The 17,141-nt window shown below is 38.6% G+C and overlaps 1 protein-coding gene across 1 annotated transcript; it reads left to right on the forward strand.

Moving 5' to 3' along the window:
• The first annotated feature begins 240 nt into the window (after positions 1-240).
• LOC143585672 (protein EMBRYO SAC DEVELOPMENT ARREST 30-like) lies at positions 241-15,112 on the forward strand. The gene is made up of 11 exons (XM_077067433.1): positions 241-341; positions 450-598; positions 11,373-11,489; positions 11,574-11,644; positions 11,728-11,816; positions 11,898-12,141; positions 12,942-13,054; positions 13,392-13,482; positions 13,569-13,697; positions 13,760-14,313; positions 14,382-15,112. Exons 1-11 carry the CDS (start codon positions 241-243, stop codon positions 14,767-14,769), a joined length of 2,046 nt encoding a protein of 681 aa, XP_076923548.1. The 3' UTR covers positions 14,770-15,112.
• The last annotated feature ends 2,029 nt before the right edge of the window (positions 15,113-17,141 follow it).

A 17,141-nucleotide genomic window follows, 5' to 3' on the forward strand; every position in this document is an offset into this window, starting at 1 on the left:
CTTCTAAGCCAAGAACTGCAACCACCAGGTTCAAATCAGCAGCTTCAAAAAGGAAAAGATCTTCAGAGCCAGAGAATCATTTTGACATGATCATTGTTGTAAGTATCCTTTATTCTGATATCCCTTATTTATGTATCAAGTATCCTTTCAACTTTGCACAATTGTTTGGTACATGTTGTGAATACTTCCCGAGATCATTATGAAAAGATTGTGGGACAATTGGGGTAGAACCTAACTGGAATGGGTGTTGCAGCCATGGCGAAGGACAAGGCTCTAGCCCAACTCACCAGGGATAAGAAGCGCTTGGAGGATCTACTATCCACTACAGAGACCCAACATCAGTAGGAAGTGAAGCAGGCTACCGAGGAGGCCAAAATTTGGGTAGCAAGGTCAGTGTTGCAAGCCCGAATCAAGTTGGTTGCGGAAGCCACTGATCCTGTTTTCGATAGGTCAGCTTGGAAAGTGGAGAAATGGAAGAAAGCCTTGGCGAAACTTGGTGGAGGTGATGACGTAGAGGAGGCTGAGATGGTTGATGGAAGCGGAGCTGGAGCGAAGGAGGTAGGTGAGACCGAAGAGGGAAAAGAAGCAGCGGCAGAAGGTGAAGAAGCTGCTTAAACGGGAGATGAAGGATAATAAAGACAAGGCCTGAGCCCTTTTTTCTATTTATTTGATGATGTTTTTGTGGATATTGGATAATGGTCTTTACTTGAACAATAGTAATTAGGGTAAAGGATCCATGATCCTTAAGATAATTTTTCAGGGGTAGCAAAGGTGGAAGGATCCTATGTTTGTGGGGATGAAGCCTTTGATGCCCTTGTTTTTATTTCCCTGCACTTTATGAACAGTTAGTAACACCTGCTTAACCCGGGTGGATGGTCCATCTTTCGTATGGTGAAATCTGAGTTAGGATTTTGGGTAAGTCCAGGTAACTTATGATTAATAATAACTAAAAACTTTTTACTATTTGCTTGTTATTTGTTATTTTGAAAGTTTGTTTGATATAGCTTTAGTCTTGTTGAAAGTTTTAAGAAATATTCTTGAGTAGAAAGTTTTAGGATAGAATATCCTTGCAAAAAAATAGATTAAAGGATCTTAAATCCTTCTATAATAGAGTTTATAAAGATCTTAGCCAAATAAATGTAAATTGATAAGTAGAAATCATACCATAAGGTCTAATTAGACCTAAGTTACCATAAGTGTTGATCCTTCCGCGATCCTTGTAAAAAATAAATTAAGGATCTTGGATCCGTAAATGTTAATCCTTCTGTGATCCTTATAATTGAACTTAGGATACCTAATGCAAATAACTTATGATATTAATTGGGATTAAACCCAACAAGATGGGGACAAGCCCATAAAATAAACTAGGGATAAGCTCGTGCAATTGGGGACAAGCCCGTGAACTGGGGACAAGCCCAAAAACTAGGGACAATCCCATACTTGGGACAAGCCCAAAAACTAGGGACAAGCCCAAACTGGGGACTGGCCCAAAGATACGGATGTTACCTTGGGACTCGCCTAAACCGGAATTTAGCCCAAACGTGAGTGACGTAAAAACGCCAAAACCTTAGGTATGGTACGTCTACCATAAATCGTAGGATCCTCTATATAGCCGAAGATAACGAAATTGTCAGCCACTAAGCGTGTATTGGTACCGCTGCCCCGGACTATATGTTGGATAATCGTGCGCTCCGGGCGAGAGTGTAGAAACTCTAATTTATAAGAAAGGTGAAAACCTTTAAACCTTGTAGGATATGACCATCAGGGGTCATACCTTAATCGTGGGCAAGGCCAAGGGAAATAGTAAAGTACCTTAAGTGTGAGGGAGAGGTGGCCAACCTCTTAGTCATTGAACCTCTTACTAGAACCCTGCATTGTTATTTATAACTTGGAAAAGACAAACATTAAGAATATATTATCCTTAAATCAATAGCATGAAACTGAAATGAATAAGTGATTAGATAGATATTACCAATTTCAGGATCCTTGATCCTTGATGGATTTTTGATTTTCTAAGGATACTAGATCCTGAGTAGAAAAAATACTTCTTGAGATGGGTAGCATTCCATGCTCTCGGTAACCAGTTGCCTTCCATAAGGTGATATGCCCTTTTTCCAGCTTCTAACTCTATCAAGTAAGGGCCTTCCCACTTAGGTGCTAGCTTTCCATCTGCTGGATTGGTTGTGTTTTGGAATGCTTTTCTCAAGACTAAATCTCCATCTTGGAATCTTCGAATCCTGATACTCTTGGTGTATGCCCCAGCTACCTTTTGTTGATACGTTGTTATTCTGATCTTAGCTAGGTCTCTGAGTTCTTCAACAGTATATAGGTCTTCGAGAAGGATTTCATTATTGGCTTGAGGATCACAGATGCTTGTTCTGGCAGTGGAAACCACCATCTTCGTAGGGATTACAGCTTCTGAGCCAAACACCAAAGAGAAATGTGTTTGACCTATTTCATTCTTTGATGTTGTTATATCAGCCCAAAGAACATAAGGAAGTTCCTCTGCCCACTTGTCTTTCTTGGATCCTAGTTTCTTCTTCAAGTTGTTGATGCTAATCTTGTTACTTGATCTCGCCTGGCCATTAGTTTGAGGATATACTGGTGTAGATGTAATCATCTTAATGCCCCAACTGTCACAAAAGTTGGTGGTTCTTTTCCCGATAAACTGGGAACCATTGTCATTAATAATTTCTGAACGTATACCGAATCTAGTAATAATATTTCTTTTAATGAAAGATATCACCTCTTTTTCGCGGACTTGTACAAAAGCTTTAGCTTCTATCCACTTCGAGAAGTAATCAGTCATGGCAAGCATAAACACTCTTCCTCCTGGTGCTTTAGGTAGCTTACCCACAATATCCATGCCCCACTTCATGAAAGGCCATGATGAGGATATAGGATACATAGGCTCTGCTGGCTTGTGCATAATGTTGTCGTGCCTTTGACATGAGTCACACTTCTTTGAATAATCCATGGCGTCTCTCTTCATAGTTGGCCAGTAGTATCCTGTTCTCAGAATCCTAGAGAATGGGGCTCTACCTCTAGTGTGATTACCACAATCTCCTTCATGAAAGTCTTTGAGCACCTCTTGAATTTCAGGATCTTCGATACATCTCAAGTATGGACCTGCAAGAGATTTTCTATATAGAATATCATGTAATAATATGTATTTTGATACCTTAAGTTTGAAGGATTTAGGATTCTCTGTGGCGGGAATCTCTCCATTTTGAATGAAGTTTTTGATCGGGAGGATCCAAGATCCTTGATTATTTGAGGATAATGGATCCCAAAGCACAATCACTTTGTCAGTTGTTATCTCCATAACTTCTTGTTCTCCTATTGCTGGTGAGAGTATATGGATGATCAGGATCTTCGTAGCTTCTGGAATCTTCAAATATGAAGCTAGATTTGCCAAGGCATATGCCCCAACATTTTCTTCCCTTGGTACATGTATAATACTAAAAGAATCGAAGAACTTTGAAAGTTCTTTCACAATTTCTAGATATTTGATTAGTTTTTCTCCTTTAACAACATACGAGCCATTAAAGTGGTTAGTTATCAATAACGAATCTATATATACTTGAAGATACCTGATCCTCATGTGTTTAGCTAATTGCAAACCTGCGGTCAAAGCTTCATACTCTGTTTCATTATTTGTGGCTTGAAACTCACAGGCTATGGACTGGGGTATTATGTCCCCCTGTGGCGATTTCAGTAGGATACCTAATCCTATTCCTCTCACGTTGGAAGCTCCATTAGTGAAGAGGATACAAGGATCCTTGGTTTCTTCTAATTATTGAACCTCCAAGTCAGCTTCCTTTTGCATGTCACTACTGAAATCAGCCACAAAGTCTGCTAGCACTTGTGACTTGATGACTGTTCTGGGCTCATATTGAATATCATATGCACTCATCTTCACGGACCACTTCGCCATTCTTCCTGACAATTCTGGCTTTATAAGCACATTCTTAACAAGATAATTAGTTCTCAAAATAATAGTATGAGTCTCAAAGTAATGACTTAATTTAGTAGAAGCCATAATAAGTGCAAGAATTAATTTTTCAAAATGAGAATACCTGGCTTCAGCATCTAGAAGACTTTTACTTACATAATAAACGGGATGCTGTTCACCTTCATGATCATTCACAAGGATAGCACTTACTGCATTTCCTGAGATAGCTAGGTACAAGTATAAGGACTCCATCCACAGGCTTCATTAATGCTAGTGATGAGGATAAGTAATCCTTTAGGGCTTTGAGTGCAGCCTCATGCCTCTCCGTCCATTCGAATTTTTTATTCTTCCTAAGGATATCATAAAAATCCTTACACTTCTCTGAGGATCGAGAGATGAACCTATTCAAGGATGCGATTCTTCCAGTCAACTTTTGTACATCCTTTGCATTCACATGAGACTTTAAGTTGATGATGGCCTTTATCTGTTTCGGGCTAGCTTATATACCCCTCTTAGTGACCATATAACCAAGGAATTTTCCCGCCTTAACACCAAAATGGCATTTAGAAGGATTTAGTTTCATGTTATATTGGTCAAGGATATTGGATGCTTATTCCAAGTCTTTAAGGTGGTCTTCAGTCTTCTTGGACTTCACAACCATGTCATCTATACAGACTTCCATGGTTTTCCCTAGCTGGTCTTTAAACATCATGTTGACTAAGCGTTGATATGTTGCACCTGCATTTCTTAGTCCAAATGGCATGGCAATATAGCAATATATTCCGGTTGGAGTCATGAATGTTGTGTCTTCTTGATCAGATGTTTCCATATGAATTTGTTGGAATCCAGAGGAAACATCCATAAAAGTTAACATTTCATGTCCTGCCGTTGCATCCACCATGGAGTCTATATGTGGTAGTAGGAAAGGATACTTGGCGCATGCCTTGTTTAAATCAGTGAAATCAATACACACCCTCCACTTTCCATTCTTTTTTGAAGCAACAACCACATTAGCCACCATAGAGGATACTTAACATCTCTGATCATACCGGCCTTAAGAAGTTTTTCAACTTCTTCTTGTATGATCGCGTTCCTCTCAGGAGCGAATTTCCTTCGCTTCTGATGGACGGGTTTAATAGAAGTGTCAAGGCCTAACTTATGAGCTATTACCTCTTTTGAAATACCTGTCATGTCTGAGTGCTTGAAGGCAAATGTAGATTTTCGATTTTTAAGGAAGGATACTATATCCTCCTTAATGCTGGTAGGGATACTGGATCCTATGAAAACTTTCACGTCTGGAACCTCAGGGTCCAAGGATATCTCTTTCAGATCTTGCTCTCAAGCTTCCAGTACGTTCCTAGGATGTTGTTGTGGTTGCTATGCTATCGTTTGCTCTGTCGCCAACTTCATGGACGAAGAGTAATAATTCTTAGCTTCCACCTGGTCACCATCTATTCTTACTACTCCCCAAGGAGTTGGTAGTTTGATACACTGATGATAAGTAGAGGCTACAGCCTTCATTCCATATAACCATGGCTTGCCAAGAATAACGTTGCAACAAGACAAATTATCAATACCACAAAATTTTTTGTAAGAGTTTAACCCTTCAATATATATCGGGAGTTTGATGTCCCCCATTGTCTTTTTTTTCACCACTAAAACCAACTAGCACGGATGTTTGGGGAACAATTTCTGAGTCTGGAATGTTCATCTTCTAGAGCACATCAAAATGAATGATGTTAACTGAACTCCCCCGTCAACAAGGATCATGCGTACGTAATGGTTAGCAATAAAAAGAGTTACAATCAAACCATCGTGATGAGGATCCAGGATGCTAGATTTGTCTTCTTCGTCAAAGAAGATTCTCTTATCAGTTGTTAAAGTAATGGAGATAACTGGTCGTTCCCCATTCTCTAACTTTGTTTCTTTAGCGTGCCTCTTGGCTGCGGAGAAGGAAGTTCCACATATATCTGAGCCACTAGAGATGAAGTTGATGACTTGTGCGTCTGGTGGGGGCGGAGCTGCTTTCTGCGGGACATCTTTAGGATCCTGGATCCTTGACTTTTTTCTTCCCAAGATCTCTTTGAAATGGCCCTTGCTCAGGAGGTATCCAATTTCCCTTCTTAGACCAATGCAGTCATCAGTAATGTGGACAAAATCCTCATGGAATGCACACTATTTGGATTTGTCTTTGAAGGTCGTTGACTTTTCATTTTTCCGAGGCCACCTTGTTTTCTCTCCTAGATCATTCATGGCACAAATTAAGCCATGAGTATCAACAGAGAAGCAATACTCGGAAATAGTTGGGTAGTTCTCATCATCATCTCCTTCTTCAACTGCCCGGACGTTTTGAAATGGCCCTTGCTCAGGAGGTATCCAATTTCCCTTCTTAGACCAATGCAGTCATCAGTCATGTGGACAAAATCCTCATGGAATGCACACTATTTGGATTTGTCTTTGAAGGTCGTTGACTTTTCATTTTTCCGAGGCCACCTTGCTTTCTCACCTAGATCATTCATGGCACAAATTAAGCCATGAATATCAACAGAGAAGCAATACTCGGAAATAGTTGGGTAGTCCTCATCATCATCTCCTTCTTCAACTACCCGGACGTTTTGAAATGGCCCTTGCTCAGGAGGTATCCAATTTCCCTTCTTAGACCAATGCAGTCATCAGTCATGTGGACAAAATCCTCATGGAATGCACACTATTTGGATTTGTCTTTGAAGGTCGTTGACTTTTCATTTTTCCGAGGCCACCTTGCTTTCTCTCCTAGATCATTCATGGCACAAATTAAGCCATGAGTATCAACAGAGAAGCAATACTCGGAAATAGTTGGGTAGTCCTCATCATCATCTCCTTCTTCAACTACCCGGATGTTTTGAAATGGCCCTTGCTCAGGAGGTATCCAATTTCCCTTCTTAGACCAATGCAGTCATCAGTCATGTGGACAAAATCCTCATGGAATGCACACTATTTGGATTTGTCTTTGAAGGTCGTTGACTTTTCATTTTTCCGAGGCCACCTTGCTTTCTCTCCTAGATCATTCATGGCACAAATTAAGCCATGAGTATCAACAAAGAAGCAATGCTCGGAAATAGTTGGGTAGTCCTCATCATCATCTCCTTCTTCAACTGCCCGGACGTTTTGAAATGGCCCTTGCTCAGAAGGTATCCAATTTCCCTTCTTATACCAATGCAGTCATCAGTCATGTGGACAAAATCCTCATGGAATGCACACTATTTGGATTTGTCTTTGAAGGTCGTTGACTTTTCATTTCTCCGAGGCCACCTTGCTTTCTCTCCTAGATCATTCATGGCACAAATTAAGCCATGAGTATCAACAGAGAAGCAATACTCATAAATAGTTGGGTAGTCCTCATCATCATCTCCTTCTTCAACTGCCCGGACGTTTTGATTGTTGAACTTGGAGTATGGCTTCGAGTTGTTATTTTCTGAATGAGGATCCTTGTTTCTGGTTAGGTGACTCTTGTTTTGTTGGAGCTCCTAACCGTTCTTGGATCTTCTTGTCATCCTCCAGCCTTATAAATCTGAGTGCCCTATTTCTGACTTCATCTAAAGTCCTGCATGGAGTCATCACAAGATCGTCATAAAAGGGGGAGCCCCTTTGAAGTCCCATCTTGAATGCTTCAACAGCCGTAGCTACATCAAGATTAGGGATCTCTAGGGCCTCCCTTCCAAACCTTGTAACAAAATCCCTAAGGGATTCATCATAAGGCTGGACAACTCTATACAAATCACTAGTTAACTTTTCAAATTTCCTACTACAAGAAAACTGGTTGTTGAACAATTTAACTAAATGCGAAAAAGAAGTAACATAGTAGGGGGGAGACTTAGCAGCCATTTAAGTGCAGATCCTGTTAGTGTGGATCCGAAACCCTTGCATAGACAAGCTTCCTTGAGTCTTTCAGGAATTGGATTGATTTCCATCCTTTCCCTATACTGGGCCACATGCTCTTCCGGATCAGTGGCCCCATCAAACACCTTCATGTTGGGGGTTTGAAAGCATTTTGGGATCTCCGTATCACATATTGGTGGAGCAAATATGGACAGCTTATGGCTCCCTTCTGGTATTTCAGGAATTGGATGGACCACTCCTGGCACGCTGGATATCATATCCTTAAGCTTCTGAAGTTCCTTAGCCATAGCCTAATTGATACATGTGTCCTGCATTGAACCAAGATTAGTGTCTAAGGATATGTGATTATAGGTGTTAGCTCTTTGTTGAGTGAATGTTGGCATCCCAGAAGAATAGCCTAGATAAGAAGCATCTGCCACGGGAGTTGGTCCACCAGAGGCAATGGTCTGCATGGGGATGATGTCTCTTTCATGAACCTGTGAGGACCTTTGATGTTGAATTCCTGAGGATCCCTGATTCTGCCAGAAGGATCCTTGAGGTTGGGAGTTGAAGGATCCTTGATGATACATTCCAGAGGATCCTGGTTGAAGGATGGATGATCCTTGTTGAAGGAACGAGGATCCTTGAGCTTGCTAGCCCATAGACCCTTGTTGGAGGATAGATTATCCTGGCTGGAGGAACGAGGATCCTTGAGTTTGTTAACCCATGGACCCCTGTTGGAGGATAGATGATCCTTGAGCATGTTGAGCCAAGGATCATGGAGTGGTGAAATCCAGCATCCTAGGCACCAAAGGAGTCTGATCCTCCAGTGGCCTCTTGTTCTTCTTGAGATCTTCTATCTCGCGGAGGATCTTCTGATTAGTCCTATTTTGCTGCTCCATATATGTTTTAACCTGTGAAAACATAGCAGAAACATCATTGTTAGAGTTAACCACCGGAGTGGCAGTAGTGGTTTTTGAGCTCTGGAAGACTACAAGTTGCGTCATGTTTCCAGCAGCAGTAGCCCTTGGTGCTCCTATTAGCGGAGGAGGCATCGGTGGTAAAGTCCTTGGTAGGTGAGAAACTGATGAAGGCATGGTGGATGAAGCAGAATATTGTTGAGATGCCATTGATGATAGTGTAGGTAAATAGGTTGAAAATTGATAGGAATAATATGGATTACAGCACCAATTGCCCCACGGTGGGCGCCAAATTGTTTTGGTAAAAAACCGGCTAAGGATAATGTAACCAAATTCGTTAGGTGAGGTCTAGTGCTAATTTGATGATAACAATAATGAAACGATTGCAAGCACAAACACGAGGATTTGTTACGAGGAAAAGCCCTTGATCTTATTCGGATCACCGGCACAAAAACCTCGGGTGATGACAAATCGTCTATCACCACTTTATTAATCAAAAATCGGGTTACAAATGGTGAAGATTATGATCAGTAATACAATATTTTCTAAGTGTGAGTGCTTTTCTAGAGGGAGTTCTCGGTGTTGCTAAAGTGTGCGAGAGTACAAGTGTGTTCCTAGCTGATCAATAATCTCGTTATAAATAAAAATAACAAACAACTAGATTTCCTATAATCACGCCACTCTTCCCACTAGCCGTTCCCATCTCTTTGACCACGTGCGGGAGTAATCCAGTAGCGATTAAATAGGGTGACCAAGTCGTCCAGCCGTCATATCTATCAAACACAACACCACTCAAACACAATTATTAGTAAACAGATAATACCGAGAATCCTTAATCCTTCACAACCTGGAACATATCTCAATGATAATTTATCCATAAGTCATTTAAGGATAGAGGATTCTCAGCATAAATTCTATGCCCTAACAGTTAACATGTTATTATTTATGTTGTCAAACTTATCAACATCTTTTTCATGGTTTATATCAGAAAACATAGTTCTTGAAGAACACACGTCGTTATAATTTAATGTTTTCATTTCCTTCTATGAGTTACAAATTCATAAATATATCAATAAAGGTAATGCTCCTTTAGTATTTAGGTTGAATGGTCAGAACTACTATTGTTTGACTATTGTATGAAAAGTCTTCTTCCTGCATTCTTTTAATTATACATATATGATATTGACAAAGACAATTTCAATAAATATGTGTTCTCGGGTATGTTTTGGCACGTGCATTTTTCTTATTAAGTTTATTTAAAAAATCATTTTGTGATATAAATAAAATCATTTTATATATACACATAGTATAGACACTAGCATAGGTACAATAATTTTTTTCATATACGTTATGTATTTATTTTTTTTACTTTTAATTTTATAATTTGGATAATACTGTGTGTTATACGAGCTCTAAAACTAGTAAACAATAATTAAAAAAACAATTATTAAAAACTAAAAGTAACTCGCGTGGCTAAAAGCTAGTATAATATATATTTTTGGACGACCAACAAAATTCTATTAAACACTCTAGTAAGAAGCTAGACACACCAATACAACCATCAAGATACAAACCAACATTGAAGTCACTAAACAAAACCATCCCGAAAAACTAGAGCGAACCATCCAAGACGAGAGAAATGGAGTAGACACAAGGCCAGCCATGGAGGGTGGCAGGGTAGTCGACGACCACAGGCTCGATACCCCGTTAGGTCCGAATTTTTTTTTTAAAAAAACTATATGTATTTTTATGAAAAAATAAGTATAATCAATGTTTCAACACAATTACATAACCATTAGCTTGGTCTAGTGGCAAAGGGTTATACATCTAACCAAAAGGTTGTGTGGGTTATAGTTTTAAGCTTATTTTTATACAAAAGTATTTTACACAACACAAATTATAATCAAATAAGCACATTTAAAATTAAATTATTTAAACTTAATAAAATGTTCCAACATTGGTATAATTTATACGCAAAATAATTGTAAATTTAGTGAGGATTAACATCATCAGTTTACACTTGACTCCCTCCATTTCCATTTTACCCAAACGGAACCTCACTCTGCTCTCACCGATTCATCAATTCAGGTTACGCGACTCATCATCTATACTTTGTTTACTATTTCAGATCTATTTATTTAATTATTAAAACCTTGTCAACGAACGGTATTCATAATCTTCTAGATGTTCTCGTTATAGATGATTAACAAGTGGCAATTGAAGTCTTGTTAATTATGTGTCATAGATCACGATTAAATTAACAGCTTCTTTTCTGTTTTTATTTGTTTATTAGCCGAATTACAAATGTGTCTACCCCACCTATTTATCTGATGTTTGAACTTTAATCCACCTTGATTCTACAGTCATGGTTTGGCAACGCTGGATATTGCAGCTGTAACTGGATACAATCTCAAACTGTGTGATAATGATATCCAAGTTCAAATGGTTATTACTTGGAGGCCTGGTTTTGTCTTTCTTGTCTCTGCTCGTGCACATGTTTCTTGCAAATACAAGTGTTGACCTAGTACAATACAGTGTTATGACACACTTTATTGAGGATTTGAATATAGACGTGGTCGGGAAACAGGTAAAACAACTTGTATTTTTTAAAGTTTCATATTCTATCATCAATTCCTAAGCAAAAAAAGTCCAATTCGTGTTGCTGCAGGGTATTGTTAGATCTAAAAGGTTGTGGGAGAAGGTTAAGCCTTTAGAGGTTTTGCAACCATATGCAAACCCTAGAAGCAAGTATCCTGGTAATGATACATATTTATACTATAGCAACAAACAACACTTTAGTTTACAACATATACTTTGCTTTAACTTGATTTTATGTGCAGTTCCGGTTGAACAAAGTAATGGCTTCATATATGCCAAAATTTTTGGTGAATTTGAGAACATCAGGTCTTCGGTATGTTCTTGCTGATTCGAATGCTTTCTAGTAACTTGATAGTTTTTTTTCTCATGGCTTATATGGGCTTGACCTTTTTTTAGATTTGTGATCTTGTTGCCATATCCAGGCTTCTCAATGCTACTCTGGTCATTCCTGAGATTCAAGAAAGTACTAGCTCTAAAGGCATTAGGTACGTTTGTCAGTCTTGGGAACAATTAGAATAACCTGTAATCTTCTATTGTAATTTTAAATCTTTTATAATTCTATGCAGCTCTGAGTTTAAAAGCTTTTCATACCTCTACAATGAAGAACAGTTCATAACCTCTCTTAAAAATGATATTATCATTGTGAAAAATCTGCCTCCTAACTTGAAGGAGGCAAGGAGACGCAAAGAATTTCCTACTTTTAAGCCCAAGAAGTCGGCTTCTCCTGATTATTATATTAAAGAAGTTTTGCCAGAGTTAAAGAAGTCGAAGGTTATTGGATTAGTGATTATGGATGGAGGCTGTTTACAGGTATTAATCATCTTTTATTCATTCCTTTTTGTTAAGAGAAGTCTTGCATGCCATCTTTATTAAATTGGTTCATGTTTGGAATTACATGTGGTGTATTCTCAAGTCAGAAATAGTTGATTTTTGTTAACCAAAAGGTCCAAAATAGAAAATGACAATATTTGTTGGCCTGAATCGAACTGCAGACATAATAATTGCTTTTCACTTTCTCTCTCAAATGTATCCCAAGTAATGAACACATACATATTGTATGCATGACTATGCTCACTGATATTTGCATATTCTATGAGCAAAGCCAGCCAACTTATTTGATTTTTCCTATGCAAAAAGCCATGGTTAGAACAGATTGCATAGACAGCATGAGTAACATTACACGAAGCCTTAGGTTTTTGCGTTATTTGCATAGTAGGAGTGCTTACAAGTTCCACCATTTATGCTTCAGTTACCAAAATGAATTCAGTGATCCGTGAGATTTACTGACCCAAAACTTAAGTTTATGCCTGCATTTGCCAGTAAATTACTTGGCACAAATGTATACATTTCCTTTCTGTTTCTTTTTTCTTTTTAGTTTTTATTCACAAAAAATACCTTGTGATTGAATACTGAAATCTTGTTTATGAAAGTTGAAGAAAGAATATGTCTGGCGATATTAACTCGAATGATTGCCTTCAATGATATTTTATGAGTGACCACTGAAAGCTAGATCTTATTGTCGCATATTTTTAAGTTATGATATTTGGTCTGTTAGTATGGTGCATATTTTGCTGAATCTGAACTATATTCTCTGTCTATTGTCTTATCAGCCTATTCTCTCTTCTAAGTTTGTTGAATATCAAAGGCTCAGATGTCGTGTAGCATTTCTCGCACTTCATTTTCGTCCGGACATTCTAGCACTTGCACATCTAATGGTGAAAAGGTTAAATCATCTTATTTTCAACTTTGTTCAGTTATAAAGAGAGATGCAATACTAAGGGGGTGTTTGGGATTGCTAATTTTCACCAACTTATAACTTAACTTTTTGAAAAGTAATAAGGTGTTTGGGATTGCTTTTGATGTGAGTGGGAAAAGTTAATAAGTTACACTTTTGTAACTTATTAACTTAATTAACTTATTGAAAAGTTATTAGGAGTTTTTTTAAGGAATCCCAAACACCACCTAACTGCAGCATAGTATCACCATTGTCTTTTAAGAAAAATAATCTAAATACACGTCCATAATAACCAAACCAGTATTTGATCTAAATATCTAATTAGGTTAAGAGCGTCGGGGCAACCTTATCTTGCATATCATCCTGGTCTAGTAAGAGATAGCTTGGCTCGCAAGGGTTGTGCTGAGCTTTTCCAGGTCAGAATTTCTTTTACTTATCAATTTGCAATTATAGTGCTTCTAGAAGGTTCTAGATGATGAATATGTTCCCTGTTTTGCCATAGGATGTTCATACTGAACTTATACAGTACCGACGTGCAAAAATGATCAAGCAGAAAATCATTCGTGATGAACTAAGTGTTGACTCGTATGTTCGGAAAGTCAACGGTTCATGTCCACTGATGCCTGAAGAGGTATTCTTCAGAATTATATATTTATATAAGTGTAATATTTATATATTAACATTAGTTTGCAGGTGGGACTCCTCTTTCGAGCCATGGGTTATCCACCAACAACGAGGATATATTTGGCAGGTTCCGAAACATTTGGTGGTCAACGTGTCATGATCCCGCTACGGGCCATGTACACAAATTTAGTGGATCGTTCTAATTTATGTCATAAACACGAATTAATTAAGTTGTTTGGCAATGAAGGCCCACTTCCTTCAAACTCCTTCAACCCGACTCCTACTAAAACACCCAAAGAGTTGAGGAAAGAATGGGATCAGGCGGGCCCACGTCCCCGACCTCTTCCACCACCTCCAGACCGACCCATTTATCAGCATGAAAAAGAAGGTTGGTATGGTTGGATTGCAGAAAAAGACTACGAACCCGACCCGTCACCAATTGATTTAAGGGATAAAGCCCATAGGTTGTTGTGGGATGCACTTGACTATGTTGTATCAATTGAAGCAGATGCTTTTTTTCCCGGGTTTAATAATGATGGTAGCGGTTTACCTGATTTTTCAAGCTTGGTTATGGGTCACCGGCTCTATGAGCTGGCATCCGCCAGAACGTATCGACCCGAAAGGTGAATATGCATAGTTTATTTTTTCTACTGTTATTTTTAATAACAATATGCTCTTGTTTTTTAAACAGGAAATTTCTTACTAATCTGTTCAACAGTACACAAGATCATCTTTATTATCCAAAACGAAGCTGGATTTTAGCAGCACGTAAACATCTAAACGATAGTTTGCGGGAAGAAGGACTCAAGAGACAATTAACTCAATCGAAACCATTGTCGTTTCTCTCCCACCCAATTCCGGAATGTTCTTGTACTATTTCCAAAACAGGTGGCCAGAACGCATGCCCCAAATGGATTGAAGCCAGCCTGGCAAAACTGCAAGAGAGCACTGCTGTTAATGAAAACGAGCAAGTGGATGGTAATGATGAAACAGATGAGCTATTAGATTCTGAAGACGAAAGCAAGGCAAAGGATTCACCTTCTTTGGAAGAAGATGTTGAAATGGATCCTGATGATTAGCTGTTTTATATGCGTTAGTTGTTGGCATGTCATCCAGATTCTTTTATTGATTATTATCACGTATTCGTCATATCAGTTGCACAGAGTGATACAGGTAAAAGGAGAGCGGTAAGAAACAGGGAGTTATACGAGTTTAGTTTTACACCTATTTTTTTTCTCATTTTGTTTACGATATGGTCTATGGCATTGTTGTTTTGTGTACGTTATCTGCATAGTATGTTTCTAAGTTTTGTGTTAATGAAACATTGTAACATTAACTAGGAACCTAAGATCATTTATACTTGATATGAGTCTCGTGAGTTGTACCATATTGCGTTATGTGATTATACGGACTCATTGCTTAGGTTGGCTTGTTTACTTGTCTTCGTTTTCTATGGTGGTTACTAGCGTCGTATGACATATTTGTTTGCGCATTTTGTGGCATATTAGAGTTATTTGGTACTTTTTAAATTGTTAATAATACCATGACAAATGATCATGTTAAGAAAATGTGAGACAACTCTTAACGACCCAAAAGAACAGCCAAAAATAATTGTTAGTGATAGGTCCAAATAGACAAATCGGGTACAGTTGAAAAACCCGAACCTGTTCGGAACCGGTTTTTTCTCACCGGGAAGAAAATGACACCGGTTCCAGTCAAGAACCGGTTCGGTTCCCGACCCGAACCGATGCCCCGAAATGCCAACTTTTAGGAACCGGGTAGGGTATGAACCGGGACCGGTTATTACGTAAAAACCGGTTACTCCGGTTTTTTTTTAATTTTAAAAAATCTAGCCGTTAGAAACCGGTTCCAACGGCTATATAGCCGTTTTTGACCATTGGAACCGGTTTTTTACTATAATTAGGTTATTTTTATTCTATAAATAGCAAGGTATGGTGTGTACTTGTTAAACCACTTCCAAAACTATAAAACACACTCCAAAACACAATTAAGCTTAAACAGACAACAAATGGCAACTAATGACGACGTTGTTATGGTGATCGAAACAACAAGATGCCCCGATGTTTGGGTTCATTACGATTTGTGTCTCATGACCGACTCACAAGAGATGGCTCGTTGCAAATATTGCTCGAAGTTTCTTAAAGCAGGGTCCAACTCGACATTACGAAAACATACGAATAAGTATTGTCGAGAGAAAAGAAGTTTGGATGCTAAAAAAGCGGAAGTGGGAGAGTCGTCCGGCTCTACAACCCAAGCATCTACCACCGGTGACAACGCTTAATCGTTGTAGAACGCCGGATTAAAACGACGGACGTTGTTTTTAAGTTTAAGTTGTTATGTTTAGTATCGTTTATGTTTTAATAATGTTTGTAATAGTTATTGTTTAAATAAATAAAATGTTCGTCGTTTTTAAAAAAGTAACAAAAAATTAATCATGACTAATAAGAAATAAACAATACAAAAGTAGTTATTATTAAACAAATCAAAACTACATATTAGTTGAACTTGTTACAAATAGTTTTACTAAAACAAATAAAAATTACAACTCCTCTTCATCTTCACCCTCGTCTTCATTCTCGTCTCCACCCTCGTCTTCATTATCGGAAGAAAGCCCGTCCTCCGCCTCCTCATCATGAATAGGACGCTCTATTGGTATTTCGTCTTCAAATTTCGCCTTGTGTTGTACACGATCAACCGCATCCAAATGGTCCTTTAGGCAAATGCAAACCTCTAGAGACTCGGGAGTTAATGTTGTTCTTCGCATTGATAATACCCTCCCACTAAGAGAAAAAACCGATTCGGAAGCAACCGTTGAAGCTTCTACGGCAAGCAAATCACGAGCCATGGCGGATAGAATAGGAAATTCGTTTTGTTTTCCTTTCCACCAAGCCAACAAATCAATATTGCGAACCTCGTCGACCGTTGCACCCTCAACATAGTTTGCTCCACTATATCGACCAAGTTCGCTAGTTGGTGTGTTTCCTCTTTGCCTCTTAGATGCCGATTCACGAATCCCATTCATCAAGTTTATAAGTAGGTCCTTGCTCGGCCTACTAGTCGTTGTTTTTTTAACAAAAAACGATCTCGTGCTTGGACCATAAAGTTGAAAATAATGGTCATAAAGGTCTTGAAGGTTTTTGTTAAACTTTTCACACGCTTCCGTCGACAACTTCGGGTCGATCTCGTGCATACCCATGTTGTCGAATATTTCTTCGATCGTTCTCTCAACTCCATGAACATTCCAATATGGGTTTAAAGCGGCGGCACAAGTGAAGACCGGCGGTATGTTTTCAAAATATTTTAAGAACTTTTCCTTCATAACCGCAACAATATTCTTGAATAGTTTGTTCTTCTCCTCAAACTCTTTAAAAGTACAAGACATGTAGTATAATTCTTGCAAAACCCAACAACTAGTAGGGTAATAGACTCC

Source organism: Bidens hawaiensis, unplaced genomic scaffold (genome assembly GCF_021521415.1).
Source record: "Bidens hawaiensis isolate Kalapana, Puna unplaced genomic scaffold, B.hawaiensis_p1.1 tig00000190_1, whole genome shotgun sequence".
Classification (NCBI taxonomy): domain Eukaryota; kingdom Viridiplantae; phylum Streptophyta; class Magnoliopsida; order Asterales; family Asteraceae; genus Bidens; species Bidens hawaiensis.